General features: G+C 47.6%; 1 protein-coding gene across 1 annotated transcript in view; it reads left to right on the forward strand.

Moving 5' to 3' along the window:
• Positions 1-11701, forward strand: part of pdzd2 (PDZ domain containing 2) — a 37438-nt gene extending 25737 nt beyond the window's left edge. Inside the window, exons 14-24 of the mRNA XM_047016597.1 lie at positions 146-233; positions 389-492; positions 806-977; positions 1254-2074; positions 2383-2527; positions 4349-7295; positions 7556-7673; positions 8038-8139; positions 8392-8659; positions 8901-9065; positions 9496-11701. Of these exons, the coding sequence (XP_046872553.1) occupies positions 146-233; positions 389-492; positions 806-977; positions 1254-2074; positions 2383-2527; positions 4349-7295; positions 7556-7673; positions 8038-8139; positions 8392-8659; positions 8901-9065; positions 9496-9662 (5097 nt within the window). The 3' untranslated portion in view covers positions 9663-11701. The remainder of the gene's footprint in view (positions 1-145; positions 234-388; positions 493-805; positions 978-1253; positions 2075-2382; positions 2528-4348; positions 7296-7555; positions 7674-8037; positions 8140-8391; positions 8660-8900; positions 9066-9495) is intronic.
• The last annotated feature ends 2522 nt before the right edge of the window (positions 11702-14223 follow it).

Here is a 14223-nt window from a genome sequence, read left to right on the forward strand (position 1 = left end):
GTCTTATTCTTGGTCAGTGTCAATAGTAAGCACCTCGAGTCCATCGCCCCCTAGTGGTGACATTCGTCCGAAGCCTGGAAGGTGCAGTTTCAGGAGCTGTAAAGGATATGGCTGAACTTTCCTGCATGTTGTGTGTTGTGTGTAGATGTCGGAGCAGGAGATGGATGACGTGATCGCCCGCTCCCTACACAGGGACAGTGTCTGCAAGGACGGCCATGCCTCTCACACTCTGGGTCAGTCCTGCTGATTCCTCCTCCTGTCTCATTCCCATCATTGACTCATACACCAGTAATAACTCATCATGTTTGAAGACTGTTTATTTCCTAGTCAACTTTCTCAGGCTCCCACATGTGTCGTGACCTCTGACCCCCCTGCCCTCTCCCCCCAGGTCTCCCCTCCAAGAGCCCCTCCCCCTCGGTGAAGGCCAGGCATGGAGAGGGTTCTCCTGGCCTCAGCTGGACCATGAAAAGGTTCCTGGACCCGGCCAGCAGGGTAAACCCAACACTGTCACATCAATAACTGCATATCAACACTCAACTGCACATTCAACTACCACGGGGCACTGCATATCACCACTCAACTCACATGCCCACATTTAATACTGTGCCAGATCGTGTCCCTGTGTTTTAATACTGTGCCAGATCGTGTCCCTGTGTTTTAATACTGTGCCAGATCGTGTCCCTGTGTTTTAATACTGTGCCAGATCGTGTCCCTGTGTTTTAATACTGTGCCAGATCGTGTCCCTGTGTTTTAACACTGTGCCAGATCGTGTCCCTGTGTTTTAACACTGCTTCTCCTGACGCAGCAGGGGTCTCTGAGTTCGGAGGCGGAGCTGTCCCAGTACTTCTCACAGGAAGCCCCCAGCACTTCCTGTCAGGCGGAAACCATGGCGATGGGCTCCAGCGAGGAGGAGGGGCTTCACCAGCGGGCCTGCTGCAGAAGCGTCTCATTGGAAGAGCCCTCCACCCAGCAACACGGTACTGTACATTCATTAATATTTCGCTTTTATCGAATGCTACGAACAGCTACGGGCTATAGTTCTACCACTAACCTATGCCATATTATCTTTGGTGTTGACAAGAGTAACACCATGTACAGTAGTTTAAATGTGAATGTCTGTTTATCATTTATAAACCTGAAACTCAGAGGAATGAGGATTGTTAATGACATCATCATGACATCATCATGACATCATCATGATGCATGAAAAGAAACTCCATGTATCTCACAAGCCGTGTGTCTGTCCTGCGCAGCGTTCAAAGATGTGTCCAGCGTGGTAGCAGCCGGGGGCCCTCCGCCCCCCCCAGGGGAGGCCCGCCCCCCCCAGCCCCCCCGCCAGCTCAGCAGCTCCTCCCTCCGCAGCCCCCTCCTCCGACAGCGACGCGTCATCTGCTACGACGACGAGCCCAGCGACGACGACGAGGACAACGCCGGCGCCACGGCAACCGCGTTCCGCAGGGCCGCCGTACCGGGTGACGCCCGGCGCTCCCGTTTCCCGGAGAACGACTCCGGGATCGTCATCGCCACGTCGTCTCTGGAGGTGGACCAGGACAGCCAGGACGACAGGCGTGGGGGGGCGAGGGACAGCTCCCTGGAGTCTGACGAGGGCTTTCCCCCGGGCGCTGACTCCCCCTTCATGCCGATTCGCCACTTCGACCAGGAGGCGTGCGGCGGGGGCGTGTCCGGCAGTTTGGGCGTGAAGGAGCCACAGCGCCCCCGAGAGGCGGGGGGCCAGCTGGAGTCAAAGCGCTCGCCCAAACTGGAGCACAAGGCCGTGACTCGGGTCAAGAGCATGATGAGCATTGAGGCGCCCAACTCACCTCAGCAGAGAGGGAAACCTGAGGAGCTGCCCCAGGTCTCTCCACACCCCCAGGGCCCCCAGCCCAGGGGCTCCCTCCCCAGGGCCCAGCAGGGCAGGAAGGGGGAGGCCGGGGCGGAGGCTGGGGCCTGGGGCACCGACACGGTGGTGCTGAGGAGGAGCGAGGATGAGTCGTTCGGTCTGGATCTGGAGATCAAGGCTTCTCCTGTCCAGGTGCTGGTGACGGGACTGAGGCCAGGAGGGGCTGCCCAGAGGGTAGGGCTTGATCTATCACACTGTTACCAGAGGGTAGGGCTTTATCTATCACACTGTTACCAGAGGGTAGGGCTTGATCTATCACACTGTTACCAGAGGGTAGGGCTTTATCTATCACACTGTTACCAGAGGGTAGGGCTTCGTCTATCACACTGTTACCAGAAAGGTAGGGCCTTATCTATCACACTTGCTTATTACAAATGGCTCATCTAGTGAGTTAATTTAAGTAATTAGCATGACCTCAGTTTCATAATACTAGGAAGTTTGCGTTTGACGATGTGATTTCTGCCTGTTCACTGTTCCTCCAGGAGTCCCAGGGGAAGATGGGCGTGGGAGACGAGATTGTGGCGATCGGGGAGCGTGTCCTGTGCTCCTCCAGTCATCAAGAGATCTGTGAGCTCATGAACAACCTTCCTGTCACACTCGTCCTGGAAGTCAGGAGACCAGTTTCAGGTGAGTCACCGACGCCCCTCGTCTGAATCTGGGTCGGACTTAGATGTTGCTTGTTAGTTGAGAATTCCCTGCTCCAGTCAGCTGCTTATGACATGACCAGGTGTTAATGCAGAGGTTTGTTTAGTGGGTGTCAGTGATCCATACATCCTTCCTTCACGCACTTAACGTATTTGTCAAAACTATCTTGACGTCGTTGTATGAATGACCTTTAACCTGACCAAACTAACAACCAATGCTCCAGAAGATTCCACATGCTGTGTAGGTCATGTCCAGCAGTTTCTCAGGATCAAACTAAATATTCTACTGACATGAGTTCCAGTAGTCTGCTGTCCTCCCTCTCCTAATTTCCTCACACACGATGCTGGGCATTCATTAAAGAGACCAGTCTGTCTTTCCCCCAACGCTGCCTTAAGACCTAGGACTACCCTCCCCTTGGCAGTACCCTTCACCTCCCAAAGGCTCGCAGACAGCTGGCTTTGTATCCATGGTGACTATTGATTCATTTAACTACAGTAGCTAACCGTAGACTCTGTAGAAGCACTTGTCCCCTCTTCGTGTGTTAGCTTGCTGAGCTTGTAGCTCCCCTAGCTGTAGATGGCTTGCTAGTAGATCTGCATAGTGCTGCTGTTTTTACAGATTCTTAGGTGGTGAGAGGGGGGGGGGTGTATGATTGGTGGGAGTTTCAGAATGTGTTTTTACCCATAAAGAAAAAAGCTTTGGTCACATCGGAACATAAAATAATGTTGTACTCCTGCTGGGTGACATGGTGCGATCGTTCCAGGGTTGAGTCGAGACAGAAAGCTCAAACCCTGCTGGAAGTCTGGTACAGATGAAGAAAACTAGGAAGTCTCTAACCTACCCAACCCTCTGCTAATAAAGTTGATTTATCTTATAAGACTGATTGAGTTTTACAATCAACTGGTTTAGTCGGTAAGCTGTAGAGAAGCACTAAGAGTGACCATCCTGAGCATTAATCTGAATGCTAGTGGCTGAGGCTGGTTCATTATCTGTCTCTAATCGTTCTGTTCATGACTGTATAACAATACTTACAAAACACCATCGATTTCTACATTTTGGCCTTTCACTACACTCAGCTTCATTCTGAGAAGCGTGGTTAAAGCTCTCAAATGGGAAATATCTGAAGATGCTGACCTTTTCCAGCATGACACACAGGCTGGTGTCTGGGAACACGAGGCAGGGCAGAATGCAGAGGCAGCCGAGGAGGACTTGGGGTTTGGAAGTTTTCATTGAAGGCAGAAGCGGAGGATAGTTTGGTTGGATCCAGGAGTGAGGGTTACTAGACAGAAGCACCAGGGGAAGCTATGATGCTGGAATGTTGATATCTTCACCAGATTTTCAACTTGATATTAGTGGTGGATTTGGTTACGGGACCGTACTCCATTACTCACTGGTTCACTTGCGCTGTTGCCATGACGCAACCTGGCTTCTGAAGAGAGGGGGAACACTGCTGTTAGTAGTTAGACCACATTGTCATCAAATGTGAAGGATTATTTAATCACACAATTTTGATCAATTGTGGTGTCCTCTCCTTTGTGATATGTATGAAAGATGTTTTTTGGTGGACAAGCCCTAAAAACACTTTCTCTGGGGGCGCTCTGGTAGCTCACCAGATAAGTGTGTGGACCATATAGGCTGAGGCCTTCCTGCAGCGGGTTAGAATCCACCCTGGGCTCTGCATGTCACCCCCCCCCCCCTCGCCCTCTCTCTGTCTCTTTTTACTTCAGTTACACACTGTCCAACAAAGCATGAAAAAATGCCCCAAAATACATATTAATAGTTATAAATCCTCTCTGTCCCTAGCTGTAGATCGATTATCCAGTCTGATGATGTCGTCAGGTGGGTGTGATGGGACCTCCAGAGCTCCAGAGGAGCCTGGCAGTCTGGACAGCCACGCGGCTGAAGACCTGGGAAGCAGCGACTCACCTGAGACTAAACTCACATCTGCAGCCCAAACTAACCACAGCAGCGAGATCCCTGTCACCAACATAGACAATGTCATTAGCGAGCTGATCTCCTTCCCTGATAAAAACACGTCTGCCAAACTCCCAACCGACACTACGGCCTCAGACAGCATCAGCCTGCCAGGACACGACCAAATCACCACTCAGGCTCCGACACGGCCCAATCTGCTGAATTTCTCAATTTTAGACACAGAAAACAAACCTCCCCTCCTGCCAGTGGGCAAAACATTCTTAAACAATTACTCCAGAAACTTCCATCCCCTCACAGGAGAGGGGGCGGGCTTCTCTAATGGCGTGGGCCCCGAGGGGCCAGGCGTCGGGTCCAAGCACATGTACGACATGGCCGAGGACAGCGATTCTGAAAGCGACTCCACCACCACCGACAACACGGCAAGGCCGGGCCTCCAGCCCCAGGAAACGGACTCTGACGAGGAGGAAGTGGAGCTCTGTTACAGTGAAGTTCAGCATCCCAGCGCCCCAGGAGGGGGGACAGACGGGGCATTGTCTCCCCAGCCTCCCCTCACCTCCGGCAGCCTCGACACGAAGGATCCCGGCCTTTTTGATGTGGTACGAGACTCTGCCTCTGTCTCCATCCAGAACAAAGGCTTGTCTGTCGTGACAAGCCAAGCCCCTCTCCCTTCTGCTGCTCCGCGGGACACTCAGCCCTCAGGTGCCTCTCTGCCCGCTGAGCTGGAAGCTCCCTCCTTCCCTGAGGGGAGGGAGAAGTCTTCTAAGGATGAAAACAGCGTGCCGGCTGCTGGGCCTACACAGTACAGGGTTAATGGTGCCAAGGCCTCCTGCGACAGCGTTGTGGCACCCGCTGCATCCGCTCAGGTATGGCTGAGTGTCTGTAGCCCCTCCCCCACGCTGGGCCCCTCCCCCACGCTGGGCCCCTCCCCCAGGCCGGGCCCCTCCCCCACGCCGGGCCCCTCCCCCACGCCGGGCCCCTCCCCCACGCCGGGAGCCCTCAGCGTCACGTCTCCGAGGCAGGACAGGAGAGGGAGGCTGAACTGTAACGCTTCACTGAACTCTGCTCCAGGGAAATCACACAACGCACCGTCATCCCTCCTCTCGGCTGAGCCGAAGTCTTCCAACTGCAGCGAGGGGAGGGCAGGCGTCAGATCGCCCGCCCCGCTAACGCAGAGAGACAAGGAGAGAGAGAAAGTCGTAGCTTCTCATGAAACTAGAACAGTTCAGAACCCCCCTGCGAGTCCTTCTCTCAGGACAGCAGCTAACCCTCTCAGTGGCAGCTCAGCGCCCCCCTCTGGCTCCAGGCTCAAACTACAGGACAAAACACAAAGATCGAGCACCACGCCCAAACTGAAGGGCCTCACTATCAAGAGTAAATGCAACCATCAGGAGCAGCTTTCTCCAAAACCAGTGAGAGCTGAAAGTCCGATTCTTAGAAGGCCCACCGCTTCCCCAGTCCAGTCCCCCAAACTACAACCCAAGAAGGTTGCTTTGACCAGTGGGGTTAAGACAGGTAAACAGCTCGATAAGAGCAACAGCCCTGCATCACCAAAACGCTGCCCTGATAAGACCAAGACCAACGCCACATCCTTGAACACGACTCAGTCAACCACAAAGACAAAACAGGATCCTGGTCCCAGTACAGAGCATCAGGAGAGCCAGGTGGTCTACCTGCAGAAGGTGGAGACATCAACCACCCAGAGGACTTTCATCGAGGTACGACTCTCATCTTCGTTGACTCCTGTTTTGCCGCGGAAGGAAACTGTGAATTCAAAGGACTCAGCAGCTCTGGGTTTTACACAACACCACGCCAGCTCTAATCCCAGTTCATCCCCTAATGCTGCCAGTTCACCTCAACCAGAAAACACAAACAGCACCACAAGCTATGCAGAGGTGAAATCCGTAGAACCAGTCCCTGAGACCAATCTTCCCACAAACAACGGACCGTTGAATAATCCACAAAAAAACTCAAGCATAACAGAGACCGCTACGAGCGTCAAATCGAGCCGATCCAAACTCTGTTCCAAGACGATGGAGCGTCGTAGTTTCTCCTCAGAGACCGGCGCCCCTGCGGATCACAACCCCTTTTCCGTCCGGCAACGGATCAAATCCTTTGAGAACCTGGCCAGCTTTGATAAGCCAGTGGTCAGGTGCTTTGAGGTCCAGTCGTACGGCCCGCCGTCCAAGCCCCCGCTCAGCCGAAGGCTGTCTGGGTACATCCCTGGCTCGGTCAGCTCTGTCGACTCTCGCTCTCTACGCCGGAGCCTCAGCTCCTGCATGGACAACTTCAACCCCGCTGCTCCCGCGTCGCCTCCGCCCGCGTCGCCTCCGCCCAGCAAGCCTCCGTCGAGCCTGGTGCTCATAAACCTCGAGCTGCCAGCCCAGAGCTTTCGCCAAGCCCCCCCGCCCGGTGACGACGCTCTCGAGATGCTGAAAGCGTTTCCTGAGGCGTCCCCGCCTCCACCCCAGACGCCTCCGGTGTTGAGAAGCAGGCAGGCCAGGGGCCACGCGGGGGGCCACGCGGGGGGCCAAATCGGCCTGTCCCGCTCCAGGCTGAGAGAACTGAGGGCTCTCAGCATGCCTGAGCTGGATAAGCTTTGTACGGAGGACTTTGCCAGCGAACCAGGGACAGTCACGTTTAAAACCCATCTGGAGATTCACCCCAGCAGGAGCTCCGAGCTGTCCCCCACAGAGAGTACCCTGCAGTCTGCAGCTCACCTGGGAAGCTCGACCCGGGGAGAGGCAGAGGCAGATGGACGCTCCCTCCAGGGGAAAACCAACGGACCACAAACAGACCAACAAAGCTGGTCCATCAGGTGAGGAGTGGGAAACGAGATCAACATATTTAAAAAATGTTTTGTCTTAATGGCCTAAACAAAATAAAATAAAATACATTCAATTCATCTTCTGTTTTCAATGTAATCGCCTCATGCATAACATATATACATAAATTCTACCAAACAAAAATAATCCTGCCTATATAATAATAAATAATAATAAAAAAAAAATATATATATAATACTGTGTCGTTTCATAAGTCAGTCATAAACTTGACTTGGGTGTTCCTCTCTTGCAGTTTGAAGGAGCTGGCTGGCTCCCCTGTGAACCAGAGCAGGCTGCAAGCTGTCCTGGCCTCTCTGACCACCAAATCAGATGTGCTGGTCTTGCTCCAGGAAGCCAAGGCTCTCTCTGAGGTAACCACCCTCTGGTGTCATTACATCTGCAAGTCCTAGAACAGGCCAAGGTGAAAGAATATCAGTGACTGAATGCGTGATATTGTGCAGACTTCTACTTTTGTCATGTGTTAAAGCTCATATTAAAAGCTTATCTATATTCTTACATGTAACTTGGCATTATTGTAATTGATTGTGGTTGATGATAATTCTAGGATGTGTTAATAATTACATGTGGTATTCCCTCACTGTGCACTGCTTTGAGAACATTATTTAACCTGAACATCCATGTTAGTAAAGCATAGTGGATTGAATTAAAGCCAACTTTTGTCCTTGACCCTCACTGTGTCAAAACGATCTGTCTGTGTCTGTTGTCTGTCTCCAGGTGAAAGATGATACTCACTTTGTGGTGTTCACCAAAGAGGAGGGCTCCGGGCTGGGCTTCAGCATCGCCGGAGGGTTAGACCTGGAGCAGAAGGAGGTCACGGTGAGCTTTCTACCGCACCACCTTCCAATCCTGTCTGACCTCTGGCCCCTGGCCCTCAGCTCTTCCTTGATATGCTACAGTAGCTACACAACATTTCTAGACTCGCTCACACCAAACCTCCAGGCATTTCTCCTGCAGTGTGACAATACACAAACTCCTCAGCTCACCAGATGAGTGCCTCAACTGCCCAAAATATATCTTTCAAAAAAACTTTCACTGAAACTCCTCTGTCCTTTATTACATGTCCTGCAGGTCCATCGTGTGTTCGTGACGGGGGTGGCTGGAACGGAAGGTACCATTCAGCGGGGGGATTATGTCCTCTCTATAAACGGCTCCAGTCTGGAGGGGACGACCCACGGAGAGGCCCTGTCCTGCCTGCACCAGGCCCGGCTCAAGACGCAGGCCCTGGTGGTGACTCGCAGAAGCAAGGACTGGGAAGCTCACCTTTCTCCTAGACGACACCTGTCCAGCCACCCAGGACACACCTGCCCCAAAGACAACGCCCTGGACACCACAGGAGGTAGGCAAAGATTAACAACAAAAATATATAATAATAAAAGCCATAAACAGAGTTAGGTTAATGTGTGTTAGTAGTTTCAAGTTTAGCACTTTGTTAGTGCAGCAGGAGAATCAGTGTAGAGACTCTCACATGGGCGCAGAGTTCATCATAGATGGGTGGGACACGTTGATCCACAGTAGCTTATATGAGTTTTATTCTTAAGTTGTCTTTCTCTCCTGACCCTTGTGCCGGCCTCCTCCAGGGGTGGAGCTGGGCCCAGACGGAGCCATGAGGGTGGAGCTGGGCCCAGACGGAGCCATGAGGGTGGAGCTGCAGAAGACCTCGGCTGGGCTGGGCTTCAGCCTGGAAGGGGGAAAGGCCTCCGCCCTGGGGGACCGGCCGCTCCACGTCAAACGCATCTTCAACGGTGAGAGAGATACTCCTCTGCCTGTCTGGAAGAATACTCAGACTGTGCTGTTGTGTTGCACCACATCTCACATACACACACACAGCAATAGGACTGCAGTACTGTCTTAAAACTTCTAGAGGGCAGCATTTACCAGAGTTATGTTTGAAGCTACTTGAGGTCAGGGAGTTCATCTCCTACCCCACCCACTGGATCCTCAGCACCTATTGGAATACTCTACCCTCCCCAAGAAAACCATTAATTTCCATTCTAAGTTGAAAATGTGTAACCAGGTGTGATACTAGTTTTTCCCCAACAACAACAAAAAAGATTGAATAAAGCAGAACCCTGAAAGTTTTGCTTTTTTATGAATATCCAGTGTTGACTATCTACTGTTTTCATTATATTATTATTTAGAGCTCTTATTCATCCCTGTCCTCCTGTGCTGTAGGCGGCGCTGCAGAGCTGTCAAGGGTGATCGACGTGGGGGATGAAGTCCTGGCCATCAACGGCCGTTCTCTACAGGGGCTCATGCACTACGACGCCTGGAACGTCATCAAGGCCGCCAGCGAAGGCCCCGTCCAGCTCGTCATCCGCAAACCCAGCACCTCGGTGTGACTCAGCTCCCAGTGGACTGGCGACACGTGCTCCACAACGGTACAGGCTCAAACAAGCGTGCCAAGGCCAAGTTGAGAGTGTTGACGAGACTGATCTAAAAGCTTTGTTTGTTCACTTTTATACTTTTTTATGGACTATTGGACGGCCTAGCGTGGGGTTTATGTGTCGACAGGTGCTGTGTGAAATGCAATGCAGAACGTTTGTGGTCTGTGTTGGTTGAGTTTTGTTACTGCTGTGTGTATCCATTTATCTAGAGCTCAGAAAAAAACGACAATCAGGCTTTTGCATCTTTCACCGTGAACTTGACAAGACTGTTGGTGTGATTGCATAAGAACTTGAAACTGAATCTCAACCCCAGTTTGTAGAGACGTGTGATAACAAAGACTTCAGAAAGAAGACTTCACACATATAAGGAGCTAAAACTCGGAAATCCGTACTCTTGAAATGTGATCTTTGTTTACCCTCACTTGCCTTTTAAAGCTTTCATTCCCTTTCTCTGACCATCCATATCTGTCATGGGTCAATACTACCAGCTATTCACCTGGGTGGGGACGTTCACCTGTCAGAAGGCCTTTCATTTCTCCTTAAAAATGCTGTATTTTTTTAAACTTTAGGAACACTACAGTACTTTTGTAGTTGCACTTGAACTTGTTTGTTTTCCTACAACTTGTATTCTGATTCTCCCTGTTGTTCACAATCCAAGTGGACTGACCAACAATTCATCATTTTAAATTCAGTCACGCTACTTCATAAATCATATGTGTTTACTGTCAAAGCTTGAATTTCTAAGTTACTCATTAGTTCAGACCTAACAGGATGTTATGGATGTGTGTGAGCCTGGTAACAGGCATCGATGCGTGGCTTTTAATAGCACATGACTAAGTCAGTTTCAGTTTCTTTCATTCTTGTGCGTCACAAGACCTCACGAACCGTCATTGCTCTTTGTGTAACTCGTAACTGAGGAAGTTAGAACACACCTGTGTCCCGCTATATCAGTTTCATTTCCCCCCCAAAATGTTGGGCATTTTCCTGGAAAACATTTTTTGCTGTTTTTCTGTTAAAAATACAGAGACACATTCTTATTAGGAAATGTCACCAGGTCTATATAGTAGCATCTTTTTGAAATAACCCCCAATATAATTTTATTTATTATACTTTTATGTTTTGTAACAGGGGAAGGAATCATACTTATCAACATAACTTGTTGATTGAAGCACAAGCATGGACTTGTACAGCTGTTAAAACCACAATTGCTACATACCCAGCTCTTACAGAAAGCTTGAAGCACAATTATTTTTCAGATGCGAACTGTAAATACTCGTGTCTTGGTTTTATGAACATTTTGTTGTATTATTGTACCATAGCTTTTGGCTAAGATGTGTATTTTAAATAGCATGGCAGGATTTACGGTGTCTCATTTTGTCATTTTCATTGACTCTCATTTTGAAAGGTTATGGGTGGCTGGTTATGTCATGTATTCAAGCTGTATCACAAATTATATTCATCTGAAAACCGGACATGGTCTCCAATATTGATCTACTATCAAAGATGATGTGGCACAGTAAAATAAAAAAGAATATCTAAATGTTAAAAGTTTAAAGGAAATTAAAGGCTGTTTTGGGGCTTCTGGTTATCAAAAAGCCTATGAATTATGGCAATGTCTCTTTTCCCTGCTTGTATATAAATAATCTGGGGTATATTTTCTCATTTTGTGTTATCACGCTAAAACATAAGATGTTGCGTTATACCCTCTTTCCTCAATCAAACATTTAAGACTGTTAAATAGTGTATATTTATATTGTAGTGTATATTTTGTCTTACAGGGTTTGCAATACCTGTATTTCTAGAATCAGATAATTTAGGTGTTAAAAAGAGATGGATTATTTTGGAGAAAATTCACCAATGGCATTTCTGTTGACATTTGTTTTGAAAGATTTTTTTTATCTGTCAATGTGCAAAACTTTCGGTATTATTAAGCATGTAAATTGTCTGCTTTACAGGGTGACATGATTCATTTATAATAAATTGATTTAATTGTCTCTGTTTAAGATCATTTTGATTTAATACTGACCCACAATATGCATCAGCCTATTGTGATTTAATTGTCATTTATGATCAAGTTATGTAGCTCTGCCTTCCCCGCAGATCTAAAGGTCAACAGGAGGTAAAGTTAATGTTTAACTCAATCTAGTGTACGTTGAGATGCCACCTGACTAGTTTAAGTTATGAGTCATGGAAAATCAGTTTGAAGACGACTTGCAGTATTACCACTCACCCAGGTGTACTTTGTCTACAGCTGTGCACACACAATGTACACACATCCTTCACTCAGGTTGAAGTACCGAAACTCATGTTTAAAAAGACTAAAAGTAGAAGAACTGACTACACTTTTGCATTCAAATTATAGTTTAGAAGTATGGGCTCTGACATATGTATAAAGTAGCCATTACTACCGCCTGTTTTAGTGTCAAGGTGGTAACTGGACCTCACATCATATTAATACATGAATACGAGAGACACCAGGTATTTACCAGGAATCCTTTTTTGACGCCAACAAAATAATATTGATCAGGCCATCAAATAAAGATAAAAACTAAGGTAACAAGACTGGTTTGAAAGTTTAAGAAGCGAAAGTACAGATATGTATTGAAAATTACAGGGGTGAAAGTAAAAAGTTGTCTGAAAAATAAATTGTGAGGTAAGTACTGATACCCAAAACGCTACTTAAGTCCAGTAACCTAGTATTTGTACATTTACATTTATTCATTTAGCAGACTTTCAAGAGAGAGCTTTACAAAAGTGCATAGGTCAATAATCATAAACAACAAGATAGCCCCGAAAACATTGCGGGTAGCCAAAACATGAAGCATACATTGTGGAAGGAAAATAAGTGCCAATGACCAAAGGGGTTAGCACGTGTGTTTTGGATGAAATGACCTAAGGGGTTAGCATGTGTGTTTTAGATCAAATGACCAAAGGGGTTAGAATGTGTTTTGGATAAAATGACCGAAGGGGTTAGCCTGTGTGTTTTGGATGAAATGACCAAAGGGGTTAGAATGTGTTTTGGGGTAAATGACCAAAGGGGTTAGCATGTGTGTTTTGGGGTAAATGACCAAAGGGGTTAGAATGTGTGTTTTGGATAAAATGACCAAAGGGGTTAGCATGTGTGTTTTGGATGAAATGACCTAAGGGGTTAGCATGTGTGTTTTGGATAAAATGACCAAAGTGGTTAGCATGTGTGTTTTGGATGAAATTACCTAGGTGGTTAGCATGTGTGTTTTAGATAAAATGACCAAAGGGGTTAACGTGTGTGTTTTGGATCAAATGACCAAAGGGGTTAGAATGTGTTTTTGATCAAATGACCAAAGGGGTTAGCCTGTGTGTTTTGGATGAAATTACCAAAGGGGTTAGCCTGTGTGTTTTGGATGAAATTACCAAAGGGGTTAGAATGTGTTTTGGGGTAAATGACCAAAGGGGTTAGCATGTGTGTTTTGGATAAAATGACCAAAGGGGTTAGCATGTGTGTTTTGGATAAAATGACCAAAGGGGTTAGCATGTTTCTTTTGGATAAAATGACCAAAGGGGTTAGCATGTGTGTTTTGGATAAAATGACCAAAGGGGTTAGCATGTTTCTTTTGGATAAATGACGAAAGGGGTTAGTATGTGTGTTTTGGATTAAATGACCTAAGGGGTTAGTATGTGTGTTTTAGATAAAATGACCAAAGAGGTTAGAATGTGTGTTTTGGATCAAATGACCAAAGGGGTTAGCATGTGTTTTTGAATAAAATGCACAAAGGGGTTAGCATGTGTGTTTTAGATAAAATGACCAAAGGGGTTAGCATGTGTGTTTTGGATAAAATGACCAAAGGGGTTAGAATGTGTTTTTGAATAAAATGAACAAAGGGGTTAGCATGTGTGTTTTGAATAAAATGAACAAAGGGGTTAGCATGTGTGTTTTGAATAAAATGACCAAAGGGGTTATCATGTGTGTTTTAGATCAAATGACCAAAGGGGTTAGCATGTGTGTTTTTGATCAAATGACCAAAGGGGTTAGCATGTGTTTTGGATGAAATGACCAAAGGGGTTGGCATGTGTGTTTTGGATAAAATGACCAAAGGGGTTAGCATGTGTGTTTTGGATAAAATGACCAAAGGGGTTAGCATGTTTCTTTTGGATAAATGACGAAAGGGGTTAGCATGTTTCTTTTGGATAAATGACCAAAGGGGTTAGCATGTTTCTTTTGGATAAATGACGAAAGGGGTTAGCATGTTTCTTTTGGATAAATGACGAAAGGGGTTAGCATGTGTGTTTTGGATTAAATGACCAAAGGGGTTGGTATGTGTGTTTTGGATCAAATGACCAAACGGGTTAGAATGTGTGTTTTGGATCAAATGACCAAAGGGGTTAGAATGTGTTTTTGAATAAAATAAACAAAGGGTTAGCATGTGTGTTTTAGATCAAATGACCAAAGGGGTTAGAATGTGTGTTTTGGATAAAATGACCAAAGGGGTTAGCATGTGTTTTGGATGAAATGACCAAAGGGGTTAGCATGTGTTTTGGG

This window comes from Hypomesus transpacificus, unplaced genomic scaffold (genome assembly GCF_021917145.1).
Source record: "Hypomesus transpacificus isolate Combined female unplaced genomic scaffold, fHypTra1 scaffold_42, whole genome shotgun sequence".
Taxonomy (NCBI): Eukaryota; Metazoa; Chordata; class Actinopteri; order Osmeriformes; family Osmeridae; genus Hypomesus; species Hypomesus transpacificus.